The following is a 16,627-nucleotide window of genomic DNA, read 5'->3' as shown; positions in this document are numbered from 1 at the left end:
GTTCTAGATGATGTAACCGGCGCATATCGGGCCTTCCAGAAAATACACCAACTGGAAACATGGAACTATTCATTGAACGTTTGCTGAAAAGGTGAGTCTTCCTTCTCAGACATGTTTGTGGTGAAGAGGGCGCACCACTTTCTGGGCCAGATGCCTCTCCCAGGGGTGGCTCCTAGGCCGATCATTGCCAAGCTACTTACCTACTGCGATTAGGATGTCGCACACTAAGATGGTCAGAGAGAAACAACCACGAGGGGTCCACGATCTCTCTGTTTTCCAGATTTCACGGCTAAGGTCCAGGAGCCTCGGCGACTATTTGCTCTGATGAAGAGACAACTGAGAATTGGGTGCGGACTATGCCTTGCTCTACCCGGTGATGTCATTTGAGATGTCACCAGTGATGTCATGAGTGATGTCACTGATCATGTCATGAGTGATGTAATATGTGATGTCATCAGCACTGCATTGCGTGTGTGCGAGTTATAGTTGGCTGAACTAACTATAACGGGGGAATTTCAATGGTTTTGTACGAGTGAAATGTCCAACTAACTAGAACGCCCCTGAAACCTATGTTTTTTTCAGTGAATTTCTAAGGTTTTTTAAATGCTAATTTCGAACTATAACGTGTCTGAAACCTATGGTTTTTTCAGTGAATGTGTGTGTGTGTGTGTGTGTGTGTGTGTGTGTGTGTGTGTGTGTGTGTGTGTGTGTGTGTGTGTGTGTGTGTAGTTTGAGTGTAGTTTGAGTGTAGTTTGAGTGTAGTTTGAGTGTAGTTTGAGTGTAGTTTGAGTGTAGTTTGAAAAGTGCTCGTTTATGGATTGGGAGCCAGTGGAGCTCTTTGAGGTGCGGAATAATGTGAGTATAGGGTGGGAGGTTGAGGATAAGCCTGCCTGCTGAGTTGTTTATGGTCTGGAATCATCTGGTCAGTTGAGCTTTGATTCGGCATAAGACTGCGTTACTGTAGTCCAATTGGTGATGATGTCTTGGGTGAAGGTTCTGCGAGTGTTTGGTAGGGAGTCATTTGAAGATCTTCTTGAGGAACTAGTGTGTCTTATCTACTGCTGTTAATTGAGCATTATGCCATTTGATTGAGAAGCTGTCTGTTAACTGTATTCTCTTACTTTCTGAATTATCAGCAGCAGTGCTTCAGGGCATATATAGTCCCTTGATATAATCAACATGGGAGTGTAGTAAGGTAGTGGATGATAGCAAGAACGTTTTGAGGTAAACAGAAGTAAGGGAAAATGTGTAAGGGCTTTGTTTGACCTCCTAAAATATTTGTGGCACAAGTAAGAGTTGGACCACCACAGGTTCCTCACTTTAGCTGGGTATGATGGTTGGGATCCAAGTTCCTGAGGCTTAATTGATGAAGGGTTTAGTTCTGCATTATCCATTTGCTTACATTTCTATTGCATAACATTCAGTAATCACTTCCTTGTACGCACTGTCCTGAACAATTTAATTTTGATACATTTATGCTCCTCTCAGGTCCATATCTTCTCAATTCATTTTTATTTCTTGGTGCTTTTTTTGAATTACTTGGAGCTACCTTTCTTGGCAGTTTTTCTTCTAGCGTTGGAATTTATTTTCTTTTTCATCGAAGATGAGCAGTGCGGCACCACACCGGTTAATTATGGAAGTAATGTAATAATTTTTTGGGAAAGAGAGTAAACTATTGAGGATACCGGACACTCATGGGAACTAGTGAAGGGTAAATAACTTTTTTTATCCATCAATAGCCTCTAGAGGATCAATGAGCTCTGTCTCTGACCAAGACTAGTTTGTCTCCCTGTATCTATAGTGGTCTTCTCAGATTACACACATTTGAAATGACATAAGGCAATTACCCCTCGATTTCCATTGTTGACCAATATTTGCAGTGAGACGCTATCTAATAGGAATTGCAACCTCGTCTCTTTTATCACCACGTCGTTGTTGAACTGAAACTTTTATATATATTTTTTTTTTCTGTTGGCTTACCAGAAATATTTATCCATCATACTTTAGGTACTATTATCACCAATTATAATGTGCCTGTCTCTGTTTGACTAATGTTTATTTCTCTAGGGTCTTAATGCTGCTTTGTTCCATGAGAATAAGGACCCTCGCACTTTTGTTTCTTTGGTACCTACTTCTGCACACTCCGGAGATGGCATGGGTAGTCTGATAGCACTGCTGGTTGACTTGACGCAAACCATGTTAACGAAAAGGTTGGCACACTCTGAAGAATTGAGAGCACAGGTCATGGAGGTAAGACAGCATTTACTTTTCTGGGAAAATCTTCTTTTGGGTACTTTATGATATTTTATTATTTTTTGTGATGGCGAAACAGAGTGCTTTAGGACTTAAGTAGAAAACGTCTTACAGAGTAAATGAACCCTTTTATGTTAATCGGTTTACTTGTGTTATCTTTAGGTGAAATCACTTCCAGGCATGGGTACAACAATAGATGTGATTTTGATCAATGGCAGATTACGAGAAGGTGATACAATTATTGTTCCTGGTGTGGAAGGTCCCATAGTAACACAAATCAGAGGTCTTCTCTTGCCTCCTCCGATGAAAGAATTGAGAGTAAAGGTATGTATTTTGTGACGTTCTCCATACATTTACAAACATGGTCTACTGTACAAATGTTCAGTATTGGATCGAGATGTAACTTCAGCTGTGGCATTTACATTGCTTTTCATAAAACGTATGTGCTTACTTCAAGGAGGGTTTGTTGCATAGTAATATAATTATCCTCGCATATTGTGGAAATGTGTGTGTAAGAAAGTGCCCTCTTTTTTCATGGTTGCTCCCACTTTTTGCTAAACTGCTGATGTGCTTTGACTGAGTGTGCCCTGGGTTCCTACCAACAAGGTATCCAGGGCCTATGTTCTTACCCTAAACTGCATTGAAAACAACACCCAACTGGCACTCTTTGGCCACAGGTCAGTCCCTTGTAAATTGTTCCAAGGGCACTGTGGCCAGGGAAGGTCTCGAAGGGCTGCAGCACTTATTGAGTCACCTTTAGAGGTCTTGTACACAAACACACACACACACACACACACACACACACACACACACATATATATATTCTCTCTCTCTCTTTCTCTCTCTTTCTCTCTCTTTCTCTTTCTCTCTTCGTCATGGTACACATCCCTGTGTGCCATGCCTGCAACCCACTGCCCTGGCATAGGCCAGCCACCCCTCTAGCTGGGTGCACTATACCAGTGGTGAGGGTACAGGTGCATGAGCCCTCTACCCCTACAGTGTCTAATCCAATTCTTAGACATTGTAAGTGCAGTAATGCCATTAAGAGTGTATGATACTGGGAGTTTGTCATTATGAACTCCACAGCACCATAATGGCTTTACTGGGAAGTTTGGTATTAAACTTCTCAGCACATTAAACCCACACTGATACCAGTGTGGGATTTAATGAAAAATGCACACAGAGGGCATCTTAGAGATGTCCCCTGAAAAACGACCTAACACAAGTGTCCAGGCTGTGTGGCTGCTCGCCAGCTGCCACCACTAGACATGTTTCTGGACTCATGGGTTGAGAGCCTGCTGCTCTTGAGGGTCTGAAACAATGCACATTGTGGGACGAGTTGCCAAGCCTCCTCCCCCAGGATAGGCAGGGTCCATGAAGGGGAAGCTTCAAAGTCTTGCCACCTTTGAGAGCTTTCCCAGGCCTTTTGCTGCTTCCAGCAACTGGCTCTTACCTTGTCCTGACCCCCGCTTTCAGCGAGACAATCAGCGGGAAAACCAAGTGTGGTGTGCCCACCTTTGCCAACCCCACCCCTCAGGGGGGAGGCAAGGTGAAGAACAACTCTGTCCTCGCTATCTTGCAGATGGGGGGACTCAGCCAACCACTGGAGGGTGGCATAATAGGGGGAGTACCCACCCCAAGGAAGGGACCCATTGCTCCCAACCTTTACCTACCTGTAACAACCGTAAATGTAGTATTTAGGGGCAACCCTGAACCGTGCCTCCTGGGACAAGAACCGACTAAGAAGAAAAGAAGGACTGAAGAAGCCGTGCTAAAGCTAAGAGGAGGACGACATCCACTGGCTTTGTCCCAGCACTACCGGCTGATCTCCACCTTGAACCTGCAGAAGCTAAATCCCAGTATGTCCTGCAGCCAGCAACCTCAAGAACCCTGAGGACCTGCCCTGCCTTCCACAGAAAAAACTCTGTCTCGCTTGAGCACCGGATTTGCTCACACACAGACTCTTGCTCTGGCCAAATCTGTAAGTCTGCACCCGACACCCACGGCCCAAGTTAGAGTGACCCAACACCAAGAGGAGGTCTCCCCAGCAATCCTGACCTGAAATCTCATGATCTCTGACCTGCCTTGAATCTCCCAGCGAAGTCTGCTGCCTCTTTCTGGAGGATCCCCTCGACCATGACCAGAGCTGGTAAGGAAAACCTGACTCCTAAAGACACCCCTGCACCTGAAGTCCCACGGCCTTTGGCCCAACCGATGGTGTCCCAGCATTCTCAGGCATCCCAACTTACCTCTCCAACTGGTGGTCACCTCCAGAAGATCTTCATCCCCGAGCCTGCAGTCTATGTTGAAACCATAGAATCCCCTTTGAAATTAACAGGGCACCCGACACCAAACCAGCACCCTGCACCCTGCCGCCCCTGCGCTGCTGTGGGTGTATTTTGGGTGCTAAAACAGATCCCCCTTTGCCCTGAGCTAAACCCCAGGAGCTTTGCTCCCACAACCTTGTGGCTTGCTTGTGAGCAGCCACCAACCGGATGCCCCCAATCCCCCACTGGATAACATTGGTTCTAACCCCAGAATACCAACTCCCGAAAAACTTGTATCTAACCTGCAAACCGTTAACTTCATTTTTCTCCATAGGAATACATTGACTGTTTTTCCCCCCAAAAAAACTTGTGTGGAGTTGGGTTTTTTATGGAACTTTAACAAACTGCAAATAACTAAACTGCTTAGTTACCTTTTCTCCAGGAAATGTCCCAGTGTGATATCTAGGTATATCACAGTAGAAAAAGTAATCCAGAAAGTAATCTGTAAAGCAATCCAATAGTAATTTTCACTGTATTGAAAGCATTTACAAACCTGTAACAAAGTCCTTTTCATTCAGATTGCTTGTATTCAACCTGCCTTGAAAATTATCATATACACTTACCTGTGCCAGGCTTGCTTGGTTCTAGGAAATAAATTAAACTAAATATTTTTATACAAATCAAATTGGTCTGAGTTCAGTGTTTGAGTGTGTGCCATCGTTTGCCGATTGAGTGTGTACAACAAATGCTTAACGCTACCCTCTGATAAAGCCTTACTGCTCACCCACACTACCACAAATAGGGAGTAAGAAGCTATCTACTTTTACCTCTGCCTACCTTTAGGGTTCCACTGAACTCTGTGCACACTTTACCTCATTTTGCTATAGTAACTACAGAGCCAGCTTCCTACAGTGTTAAATTGGAGATGCTAATCATCAGTAAAACGCACAAAAGGTGAGCAAGGTGATAAAAAGAAAATCACTAGATGCTCATATTTTTGGGAAGGAAGAAAATCCTGCTGCCTTTAGGTATTATAGTATGATGGGTGACTGTTTGACCCTTTCTCAACTTACATCCATTTAAATATTTACGAATAATTATGGATTTGTCTATTAAACCTAAAATATATATTTGAGGCTCTTTATAGGAATCTTGTTTCTATTATACTAAACACCAAATCTTATTAAGAAATGTGCCCAGGCAAACTCTTCAAGTGTAGTTTGGGTACATTTTTTAACTCTGTTCGTAGGTGTTCATAGGTTTTTGGAAGCATCACATAAAAATCGGTCCAGTTAAAAAATACCAACTTTTAATGTGGTCTGTGATATACAAGTGATCACTTCTAAGTCGTTGCACAAGCAAGCCGAAATGCCTTCCTAGGTTGACAAGAATTAGGTTCTTTATAGGTGGTTTCTTGTAAGTATACCTGAATTATAGAAAAAGTATGAGTCAATCAGATTAAGATAACATCTATTGCACAAAGTTGAAACAATCCTACATTTTCTCATTAAACACATTTCTGAAGAATAGTTAATACACAATATTTGAACTCCATATGTCAGCCTGTAGCATTTCACATCATTGTCCATCACCCATGGCACCATTTTATTTTTTACTTTTTAAATAGAAGCTCTCAGCATTTTATTCTTTTAGGTGCCAGGCCTTAATACAGCCTAGGCATCATCCTGGCGTTTACGTTCATTATTTCTTGATTCTTAAAACTAGGTGTGACTACTGTAAGATTAACTGCTTTTGACACTTGTACATTTCCAATGGCTATTCAGAAAAACCATTCATCATTATCGCTAAAATCTTTCCAAAGGAGCCACTTTGATAAGCAGCTTCGATAAAGTCTGTGTTCTACAGAGCGGATAAGAAAATCATGGTTCTGTCATTTAAGGAATGATGGAAAAATGCCTGATACTGTGCTTTTGACTTGGAGTTGTCAGTAGGTCTGAAAATGTTGTTTTGGTTGTCCGTTTGCAGGTGAGAGTAGGTGGTATGGAAATTCTCATCAGTACCTTATTTTTATCTTTATTGAAGAAGAATGTGGCAATCTTGCTTGCCCCTTTTCTGTAACCACCCGGAAGTGTGAGAAAGGCGATATCTGTGCATGTAAACCATAAAAACAAAACTGACTGTGCTTAAACAGGAATGATAAAAAGTAATTGAGGGGCTATCATTTTAAGAGAATGTTGAAGATAGTGTTTTTTTGGCTATTTCACGATCCCCTATTTATTTTAGCTTTCATCACTGTTTGACATGGATCATGAGTTGTAGTGGAAATACTTGGTCTTCTCGATTGGCTTACAGGTTTATATTGAGTGGTCAGGTAAGACCTTTGGGAAGTTGACTATAGTGAAACTGTTCTCGATGTTTTCCTCGTTGTGCTTAATGAGACATAGCTAGTTTCTACGGTTTATAGCGTTATGGAATGGATAGAATGTTCATGGGGGGGGGGTGAATAGACCTGAGAGGGTGAAACATCTATTTTCTCAATACGTGATGGCAAATTGTGCACCTTAACACTGAGAGACTGTTCAGTTAAATTTTCAGTTACCTTGTTGTGTGACTGTTGTTCTTGCTTTCTTCTAACTGATTAGATGATAAACCTGTGAATATAGATTTTCTTGGGTGACTTACCTAGACTTGTGTGGAACCATTTATGTTCTTTACTGGTAAAAAAGTTGGGTATAACTCCTATTCAAGCTGGATTACTGCTACAGCATATTATTTATGCCCAATCTAGATATACACTTAAAGCAAAGTTCACAGCAAGGGATTCAAATATTTAATGAGTTTTGGGATTACATCAATTCATGGTTCAAGTATTTATTCTGGGGTCATGCCAGAGAGGCCTCTTTAAAATGGCCTATATCATTTACAGGGTGCTTCTTACATTCACGTAAAACCTGAACACCAATGTTTAAACTATTCCTCTTTGAGCCCAGTTCTCACAATTTGATCCTTGGGTGAGTCGGTTCTCATTGTAGCTGTGCCTTGTTTGTGGAAATGCCTCTTGCCTTACACGAGATCCTGCCATTGTCTCTCAAGTTCCTTTTTGTACTAGGGTTCCTCCACATGTAATCTATTTCCACCTGCCTAAGGTTTTTGCAGTTGTTTCATTAATAGCCAAGGATCCACAATTGGCATTAGTGTTTCAGAAGAATGTGTGTCTCTCAATTCACAAATATTAATGGTGGCATTCCTGTGGCTTTACGGATAATATTTTTGCTAGAGTATTGGTGACGATATATTTAAGTTATAAATGCTTTTAGGAGTTAAGTTTCCCCAGGATCGCTCTGCAAGTACCAAAAGCATATTGGGAGAAGGCACTGATAGATGAACCCACTATCTCCTAAGGGAAAAAAACAGAGATGTCCCCGAAGAGCCAGATGTATGAAAGCTGGAAATTATATTCTCTAAAAAGGTATTGTATCTGAAAGAAATCCACTAGTTCTAGATTCCTTACCTTAGAATTACCCCCAGGCGTCAGACTCGATCCGGAAAGTTTTTTCGTCAGCAGTACCTCTGCGCGTCAGAAGGTGGTGTCGGTCGTCTCCGCATTTGTCGTCGGCGTCATGGTCGCCGGGATGACGTTGCGGCAGCTACTTAGACGCCGCCCTCGCGCGCTGACGTCCGTTCTTACTTTTTTCGCGCCAGTCAGCGCAGATCCAGGAAGAGCGGTACCTCAGTCATTTTTTGACCAAGTGTTTCTCGAATTTTGGCAACGTCTTGTTTCGAGTCTCCGACTCCGAACAGGTGCACGAGGGATGCCCAGTTCTAAGGCCTGCGGTTCCTGTACCCGATTGATGTCGGTGACGATCCGCACCCCGTGTGCCTCTTTTGCCTGGAGCGCAACCACAACCCCAAGTCGTGCTCAGACTGTCAGTTGTTGATGCAGAAGGCTTTGCGGGGGCGGTCCCGAAAGCTGCTTGAACGACGGCAGTCGGCTCCGCGTCGTTCGAGGGACTGGTCGCGGATCCACACCAGTCCGGCTCGAAGTCATCGAAGTCTTCGCACTCGGGTCGGGTAAGTCGAAGCATAAGAAGAAGTTGAAGAAGCATTGTTGCTCTTCGCCTTTTCGGTCGGCCGACTCGACGAGGCACGCGGGCGGTGCCACTCCCGCGGATCTGCGCGCGGAGCCTAAAGGGTCGGCTCCGAGCTTCCCTCCCTTTCCGGGACCCGGAGCGACCCTCGCCCAGCTTCGTACGTTCTACCAGGCGATGCATGCCATCTTTGGGTGGATCGACGCCGCCGTCGTGCCTTCGGGCCCTGCGGACTCGGTTGGGGGGGCCTAGGTCTTCGCTGCTGGCGGCTCAGGCCCCGGCGCAGCAGGTCCCCCTTGGATCCAGGCCTGGATCCAGATCGGCTCCGGTTGACCTTATTACTCCACCACCGGCGCCGCTTCCAACAGTACCACTATCGTGCCCCATGCCGGTCGGCCCCAGCCTCCTTCCTGACATGGATACGGCGCCGGACCGGAGTCGACCGACACCGAATCCGACGCCGAGTGGGGTTTTCATGCCCCTGTTCACTTCTGGGGCCCCTTTCCAACCACAGTGGTAACCAGAGGAAGATTAGGAGGACTGGGAGGGGTCAGGTGACCCTTTAACTGACCAGCTTGGGTCTGAACAGGACTGGAGAGAGGAACTGGGGAAGGCCAGTGGTCTTGACACTTCACCCAACCTTGGCATGTTGTCTCCTACCGTGGCTATGGAGGAGGGGGCGTCGTACGCTGTGGTGTTGCGTAGGGCGGCCGAGGCTCTCAACCTCTAGCTTCCTACGGTGGCAGTCAGGAATAACCTCCTGACTGAGGTGCTTCAACCGGCGGCAAGCTCTTTGGAGCCACTTCTTCCGTTTAATGAGGCCTTCACCAACGTTCTTTTGGGCACCTGGTCCAGGTCCAACATGATGGCTCCCGTGGACAGGATGATCACCCAACGCCACTGCCCGGCTCCGGGCGACCCCACTTTCCTCTCCCAACACCCCACCCCGGAGAGCTTGGTGGTCCAAGCCTCCACCTCCAAAAGCGCCTTCCCTAACACTCCACCAGAAAGGGAATCCAAGAAGCTGGACCATCTTGGGAAGAAAAGTTTCTCTTCAGCCAGCTTAGGACTGCGGTCCGTAAATACCGCATGTCTCTTGGGCCGTTATTCGCACTCAGTGTGGGATATGGTGGCGCAAGTGCTGCCTAAGTGTCTGGAGGAGTCCCGGGCAGTGCTCTCCCAGGCTGTCGCTTCCGGGAGAGATGCAGCTAAGTTTACGATTCTTTGTGGACTGGACACCGCCGACTCTCTGGGCAGGACTATTTCAGCGTCGGTAGCGCTTCGTCGCTACGCCTGGATGAGGTCCACTGGCTTTTTAGGGGATGTCCAGAACACCTTGATGGACATGCCCTTTGATGGCCGTCGCCTTTTTGGTGACAAAGCAGACCACGCCCTAGAGTGCTTCAATGACTCACGGGCTATGGCCAAGTCCTTGGGCCTCTCCTCCCATCCGGCGCAATCTGCTTTTCACCCCTTTTGTGGTTCCGGAAGGGATGCCTCGCTACATCCCACCCAGGGCCACAGGCCATAGCAAGTTACCCAACCTGTGCGCGGCCGGGGACGTGGGAACCAGCATCGTGGTTCAGGGGGATAGCGCGCGGGCAAGTCCACCAACCCCCCCCCCCCCCCCCCTCCCCCCCCTCTGCAGCAGCCTCCAAACCGTCCTAGTCCGACCTTTCAGGCCCATCAAAGGCCAAAAGACGGCAGGATTCGCCATCACCTCCCCTACTGGCGCACCATCACTTCGGACAGGTGGGTTTTGCAGATAGTCCGAAAGGGCTACTCCCTCCCCTTCGAGACTACCCCTCCAGCCATGCCACCTCGTTACCACCGCATGTCGGAGGATCATCAGGCACTTCTCCAGCAGGAAGTTACGGCTCTCTTGACCAAGGGAGCCATCAAGCGCGTTCCTGTCCCAGAAGTAGCTTGTGGTTGCAACTCCCACTATGTTCTGGTTCCCAAGAAGGACAAGGGCCTGCGTCCTATTTTGAATCTCAGGGACATCAATCGCTTCCTCCGGAAGGAGAAGTTCAAAATGTTGACGCTTGCTCAGGTCTTGTCTGCCCTCGACCAGCAAGACTGGATGGTAGCGTTGGACTTGCAGGACGCTTATTTCCACATCCCCGTCCTGCCGGCCCACCGGCGTTACCTGCGGTTCACCGTAGACCACGAGCATTTTCAGTTTACTGTGCTCCCCTTTGGCCTTACCAGCGCCCCTCGGGTGTCCACGAAAGTCATGGCGGTGGTCGCAGCTCATCTGTGCAGATCAAGGTTTTCAGTCTTCCCCTATCTCGACGCCTGGCTGTTGAAGGCGGGCTCGCCCCAGGCAGTCGTCTCCCACCTCCAGATTACGGCTGACCACCTGCATTTGCTGGGGTTCTCCTTCAATGTGCCTAAGTCGCACCTGATTCTCTCTCAGAAGCTCCTCTTCATTGGAGCGGTTCTGGACACGGCGCAGTTTCGGGTCTATCCTCCCGAACAGCGAGTCCGGGACATTCAGGCTATGATTCCGATCTTTCAGCCCTTGTCCTGGGTTTCGGTCAGAATGACCCTGAGGCTGCTGGGCCTCATGGCCTCCTATATCATGCTGACCAATCATGCCAGGTGGCATATGCGGGCTCTGCAGTGGGACCTCAAGTTCCAGTGGGCGCAGCATCGGGGGAATCTGTCCGACTACGTCCAGATCTCGGAGGGCACTGCTCAACAACTGCAGTGGTGGCTCACGAACCAGGATGGGGTCAGTGGCCGGTCCCTCTCCCTTCCCCAACGCGACCACACTGTGGTGACGGATGCCTCCCTTCTGGGATGGGGCGGCCACATGGAAGAGGCAGAGATCAGAGGCCTCTGGTCTCCGGTGGAGTCCGGACTTCATATCAACCTCCTGGAGCTCCGGGCGATTCGTCCTGCACTGATGGCATTCCTGCCCTCTGTCCGGGGAAGAGTGGTGCAGGTGTTCACGGACACCACCGCCGCCATGTGGTATTGCAACAAACAGGGCGGGGTGGGGTCGTGGACCCTATGTCTGGATGTCCTTTGCCTCTGGACATGGCTGGAACATCAAGGCATTTCCTAGGTGGTTCAACACCTGGCAGGGGCTCTGAATGCGAGGGCGGACAAACTCAGCCGGAGGTGCATGATGGATCACGAATGGCGTCTTCACTCGGAGGTGGTGCAAGGTCTCCTTCAGCAGTGGGGAGAGCCTTGGTTAGATCTATTCGCCACCGAAGAGAATGCGGAATGTCAGCAATTCTGCGTGTTGGAATTTCCAAGGCGGCACTCGCTCAGCGACGATTTTCATCACTAGTGGAGTTGCGGTCTGTGGTACGCCTTTCCGCCTATACCACTTCTGCCCAGAGTGCTGAAGATCAGGCGCGACCGTGCCCAAGTCATTCTTGTGGCTCCGGATTGGGCACGAAGAGTCTGGTATCCCGAGCTGCTCAACATGGCCATCGATCCTCCGATCAGACTACCTCTTCGGGAGGATCTTCTGTCGCAGCAGCAGGGGACGGTCCTCCACCGGACCTGTCCAGTCTCCACCTCCTTGCGTGGAGATTGAGCGGTGGCAGTTGATGTTTTTCGACCTGCCTCCCGAAGTCTGTGACGTAATCTTGCCAGCCAGGCGTCCCTCCACTAAGATGGTATATGCCTAAAGGTGGAACACATTTGTGGCATGGTGCACAGCAAAGGCTGTGGATCCCCTTTCTACCCCTCTCTCTCTCTGAAGTAATCTTGTTCCTTCTCTCTTTAGCCCAGCAGGGCTCTTCTCTGGACACTATCAAGGGCTACCTTTCAGCCATCTCTGCCTTCCCTCGGCTGCCAGATCAGCCTTCTCTTTTCAAGTCCCTGTAGTTAATCGTTTCTTGAAAGGCTTAACGCACCTCTTTCCTACAATTCCTTTCGTTATGCCTCAGTGGGACTTGAATCTTGTACTGACTTACCTAATGTGCACTTCCTTTGAGCCGCTTCATAACTGTCCTTTACGTCTCTTAACTCTTAAGACTGCTTTCCTGGTAGCCATCACTTCTGCTAGAAGGGTGAGTGAGCTCCAGGATCTTTCCTCAAAACCTCCTTTCCTGTCTGTTCATCCGGGCAAGGTGGTTCTCCGACCTGTCAATCATTCCTTCCTAAGGTGGTCACTGCCTTTCACATCGGGCAGACCATTACCTTGCCCACCTTTTTCCGCATCCTTCCAAGGAAGAAGAGAGGCTCCACCGTCTGGACCCAAAATGGGCGCTCTCCTTCTATCTGGATCGCACGAAACAGTTCCGGGTGGATGATCAACTTTATTTTGGCTACGTGGTTGCAAAGAAGGGTAAGGCCATACACAAACCATTTCTCGATGGGCCGTGTTGTGTATAAAGGCTTGTTACTCTCTAGCTAAAAAGGAGCCTCCAGTGGGGCTACGCGCTCACTCCACCAAGGTGACGGCAGCCACTACTGCCTTAGGAAGAGGAGTGCCTCTGACATCTGTCAGGCGGCCATGTGGGCATCACTGCACACGTTCACCAAACACTACTGCCTGGACAGCCAAGTCCGGAGAGACAGCTTCTTTGGCCGTTCTGTTCTCCAGGACTTTCTGGTGAGATCTTGGTTCGCAGACCCACCACCGGGGTTGATATTGCTGGGGTATCTATTCTAAGGTAAGGAATCTATAACTAACGTGTTTCTTCCAGATGCATAAGTTACTTACCTTCGGTAAAGATATATCTGTAAGAAACATTAATTAGTTATAGATACTTTACTGCCCCACCCATCCTCCCCATTCTGCGAACTGATTTCTAGGGTTAAGGACATCCTTTCAGGACCCTAGTTTTGTGCACCAATGGTCAGTGTCTTGCATGGCTCTGCGTTTCTGGCGTGGAAAGTCATGTACAAAACTGACGTCAGCGTGCGAGGGCGGCGTCTAAGTAGCTGGCGCGACATAATCCCGGCGACCACGGCGACTAACGCGGAGCCGACCGACGCCACCTTCCGGCGCACAGGTACTGCTGACGAAGAAACTTTCCAGATCCAGTCTGACACCTGGAGGTAATTCTAAGGTAAGGAATCTATAACTAACTAATGTTTCTTACAGATATATCGTTACCGAAGGTAAGTAACATGTGCATTGGGCAGATTGTGGCGTTTACAATGATCTATGAAGACATTTCTAAAGATAGTTCTCATCATTGGACCCCAGAGAAAAAAATAAAATAGCTATTCTGGTGAAAATAGGGATGTTGGTGCAGTTAATTGTCCTATAGATAATTTTAGGATTGTTTTTTAGCATCACTTTGATCTTTCAGGGTGGTATTTCTGCGGAGCCTCCTGTCCTTTACTAATTCTTTGCATTTTTGTGTGCCTTCAGAATCAGTACGAGAAGCACAAGGAGGTTGTGGCTGCCCAGGGTGTAAAGATTCTTGGGAAAGATTTGGAGAAGACACTGGCTGGTTTACCGCTGCTGGTGGCCCACAGAGAGGATGAAATTGCAGTGCTTAGAGTAAGAAAAATCAAGTTTGAGTAAATGTAATTTTATATGTGAAAGAGTTGATTGACAACCTACAATGGCATCCACTTTTAGATTTATGTGGCATCAAGCATTCAAATAACACATAATGTACACCAGATACTAGCATAAAGAACAGTTTGCCAAAGCAAACACAGTAATACTGGTTTCCGGCCAGCTTAAAGTCTAGACTTTAAACCAGGCATGAATTGAAGGTCTTCCTAACCTTTTCACCCCCATCAGATACAGCCCCTCTTACACAGGCGGGGGTAATAATCGACCATTATGTTCAAGCACTGGTGAAAGTCTAAGTATTCCACCTTCTCCGCCTGCTTCCTCACTCTCCACATGCTCTGTAAGATCTTCAAGTGGTTACCCTTGTACAACAGACAAACTGTGACAGAGGCCCTCATCACAGGCCGTCTTGACTATTACAATGCTCTACGTGGGAATCGACGCACACCACCTACAGAGACTTCAAACCATACAGAACGCCGCAGCCAGACTCGCCTCCAACCTCCCCCAAACCACCTACATCACAACCAACCTCAGGCAACTCCACTGGCTACCCGTACAGAAGGGATGCCAATTCAACCTGCTGACCCATTCACACAAGGCTCCACACAACCAAGGGCCTGTCCACATTAACCACCCCCTTAAATTCCACCAGCCTTCGAGTGGATATCGCTCTGCCTCCCTATCACTTGCCCAGACTCTTCGCATTTACCAAAGCAGAAGTGGAGGACGCTTCTTCTTCTACATCCCAGCAAAGATTTGGAACAACCTCCCCATGTAGCTCATGACCAACACCTCCACTTCCAGAATTCCGAAGGGCCCTCAAGACCTGGCTGTTCAAATGAGCCTCTCAGGACCTGCCAGCGCCTGGATACCCTATTGGGTGATTAGCATCGCTATATAAATCATGATTGGATTGGATAAAAGGGCATATAGTGGAATTTATGAAAAGCACACAATCAGTCACCCAAAAATATAGGCTGGAAAGAGGTTTCAGATAGCTTTGAGAACACAACTTTGTAACCGCACTTTTGAAAGTACCGAGAAGCTAAAGAATTCAAGAAGTGTACTTGTGATACTAATTTAGCAAAATAACAAGTAGGGGTTGGAGACCAATGTTTGAACCATTTGGGTTCTTGACAAGTTATTTCAGTTTTCTTCATGGCAGGTGAAAAAATCTTTGTAATCTAGAGAGTCACAATATTTTCCTAGTATAACAAATGACTTTCAGCATGTTAGAATTGCTGATCATTTCTTTTAAGAGATAGAGCTAAATGTTGAGCACCCTCTGATGGATAGTGTGTATTTTTATGTGCCTGGTTAAAGCTGAGGAAAAGATGCAGCAAAAGAGTGGAGGGCACCACTTATGATCTTGCCGGTGTAAAAATGCTAGGCATTTATAAAGCGTATACATGATTAACATGCATAGCTTCACTAGCCACTTTTGTCTGGCTATCCAGCAGAGGGATGAGACTGTGACAGGCAGTGCTCGAAACCTGGTTTCAGTAATATGAGCCTCCTAATCACCTTCCGAGTTGTTCATATTGTTTGTTTTTATAATTGGAAGGGCAGTTAATCCTATGTTGGAGGAAAAAAACTTGCCCGTAAATTTGGTTATCCAGGAATTCAATCTTTCATAGATTTACATGCAACACTCCTTACTGGCCTTTGAGGTATTTTTGGCCCACATTGTGCTAGATGTCCATCGGGCAGGGATTAAACCTATCCAATTCAAAGGCATGAATACAATTCCTAAATATTGTGGTTATTTTGGCACAGATGTTTGCTTGTTTGATAATGGAGAATAAGCGAAAGAAAATACCTTAGGAAAGATACTTGAACTGTAGGTACAGGTAAAAAAAAAAATTTCCTTCTCTAGGTGTTGGCACATCAAAAATATTTCTTAATTCCAAAATAGCAAACGCGGTCAGGGAAATGTGGGCAGACCTCCCTAGCACACCTCAGGCAACCACAGTACTAGAAACACTACTACAATTGGGACATTCTGCACATGCTGTAGCAGAACTTTCCAGTGCACTGAAAAAGGATAGAATCAAACGGCCCGTTAGGGCATGGAACTCATTTAGAGGCCAAACTCACAGACCGGGGAAATCGACCTGCAGCCAGGTTCAATCTAGATTTACTAATGCTAGGTTCAAGTTAGTGCATTTCCACATAGTGCATTGGTTAAACTTGGCCCCATTATGACTGCATAAAATATCTCTAGCTAGAACATCGGAGTACCCTAGATGCTGGGAGGGGTAGCTGATTTGCTCTATATGACGTGGACCTGTGCTGCTCTGAACATTGGCAAGTTGTGTTAGATACGCTTCGACTCATATTTCGGCTTCAGCTGGAGCAAAGTATATAGCTTGCTTATTGGACCTTATAACTCGGTCCTGGAAGACGGGATTGCAGTGCAGATTTGCTTCTTTGGAATTGGTGTGGGTAAAATGCTGAATTGCATTCTGTTGGACCCACTCATAGGCCCCAGAGTTGAAAGTATGGAAAAAGGGTGTTTAAAAGTGGTTAGCAACGGATTCAATATGATTGAGAAT

At 46.9% G+C, this 16,627-nt stretch overlaps 1 protein-coding gene across 2 annotated transcripts in view; it reads left to right on the top strand.

The window, feature by feature from the left end:
* EIF5B (eukaryotic translation initiation factor 5B) overlaps window positions 1-16,627 on the top strand; it is a 461,059-nt gene that overhangs the window by 369,683 nt on the left and 74,749 nt on the right. For both annotated transcript variants that reach the window (XM_085622776.1, XM_085622777.1), the window contains exons 16-18: window positions 2,068-2,250; window positions 2,416-2,577; window positions 13,917-14,048. In XM_085622776.1, the coding sequence (XP_085478902.1) occupies window positions 2,068-2,250; window positions 2,416-2,577; window positions 13,917-14,048 (477 nt within the window). The remainder of the gene's footprint in view (window positions 1-2,067; window positions 2,251-2,415; window positions 2,578-13,916; window positions 14,049-16,627) is intronic.

This window comes from Triturus cristatus, chromosome 8 (genome assembly GCF_964204655.1).
Source record: "Triturus cristatus chromosome 8, aTriCri1.1, whole genome shotgun sequence".
NCBI classification, from domain to species: Eukaryota; Metazoa; Chordata; class Amphibia; order Caudata; family Salamandridae; genus Triturus; species Triturus cristatus.
The sequence above is the reverse complement of the archived record's forward strand: the minus strand, read 5'-3'. Positions and strand labels throughout refer to the sequence as shown.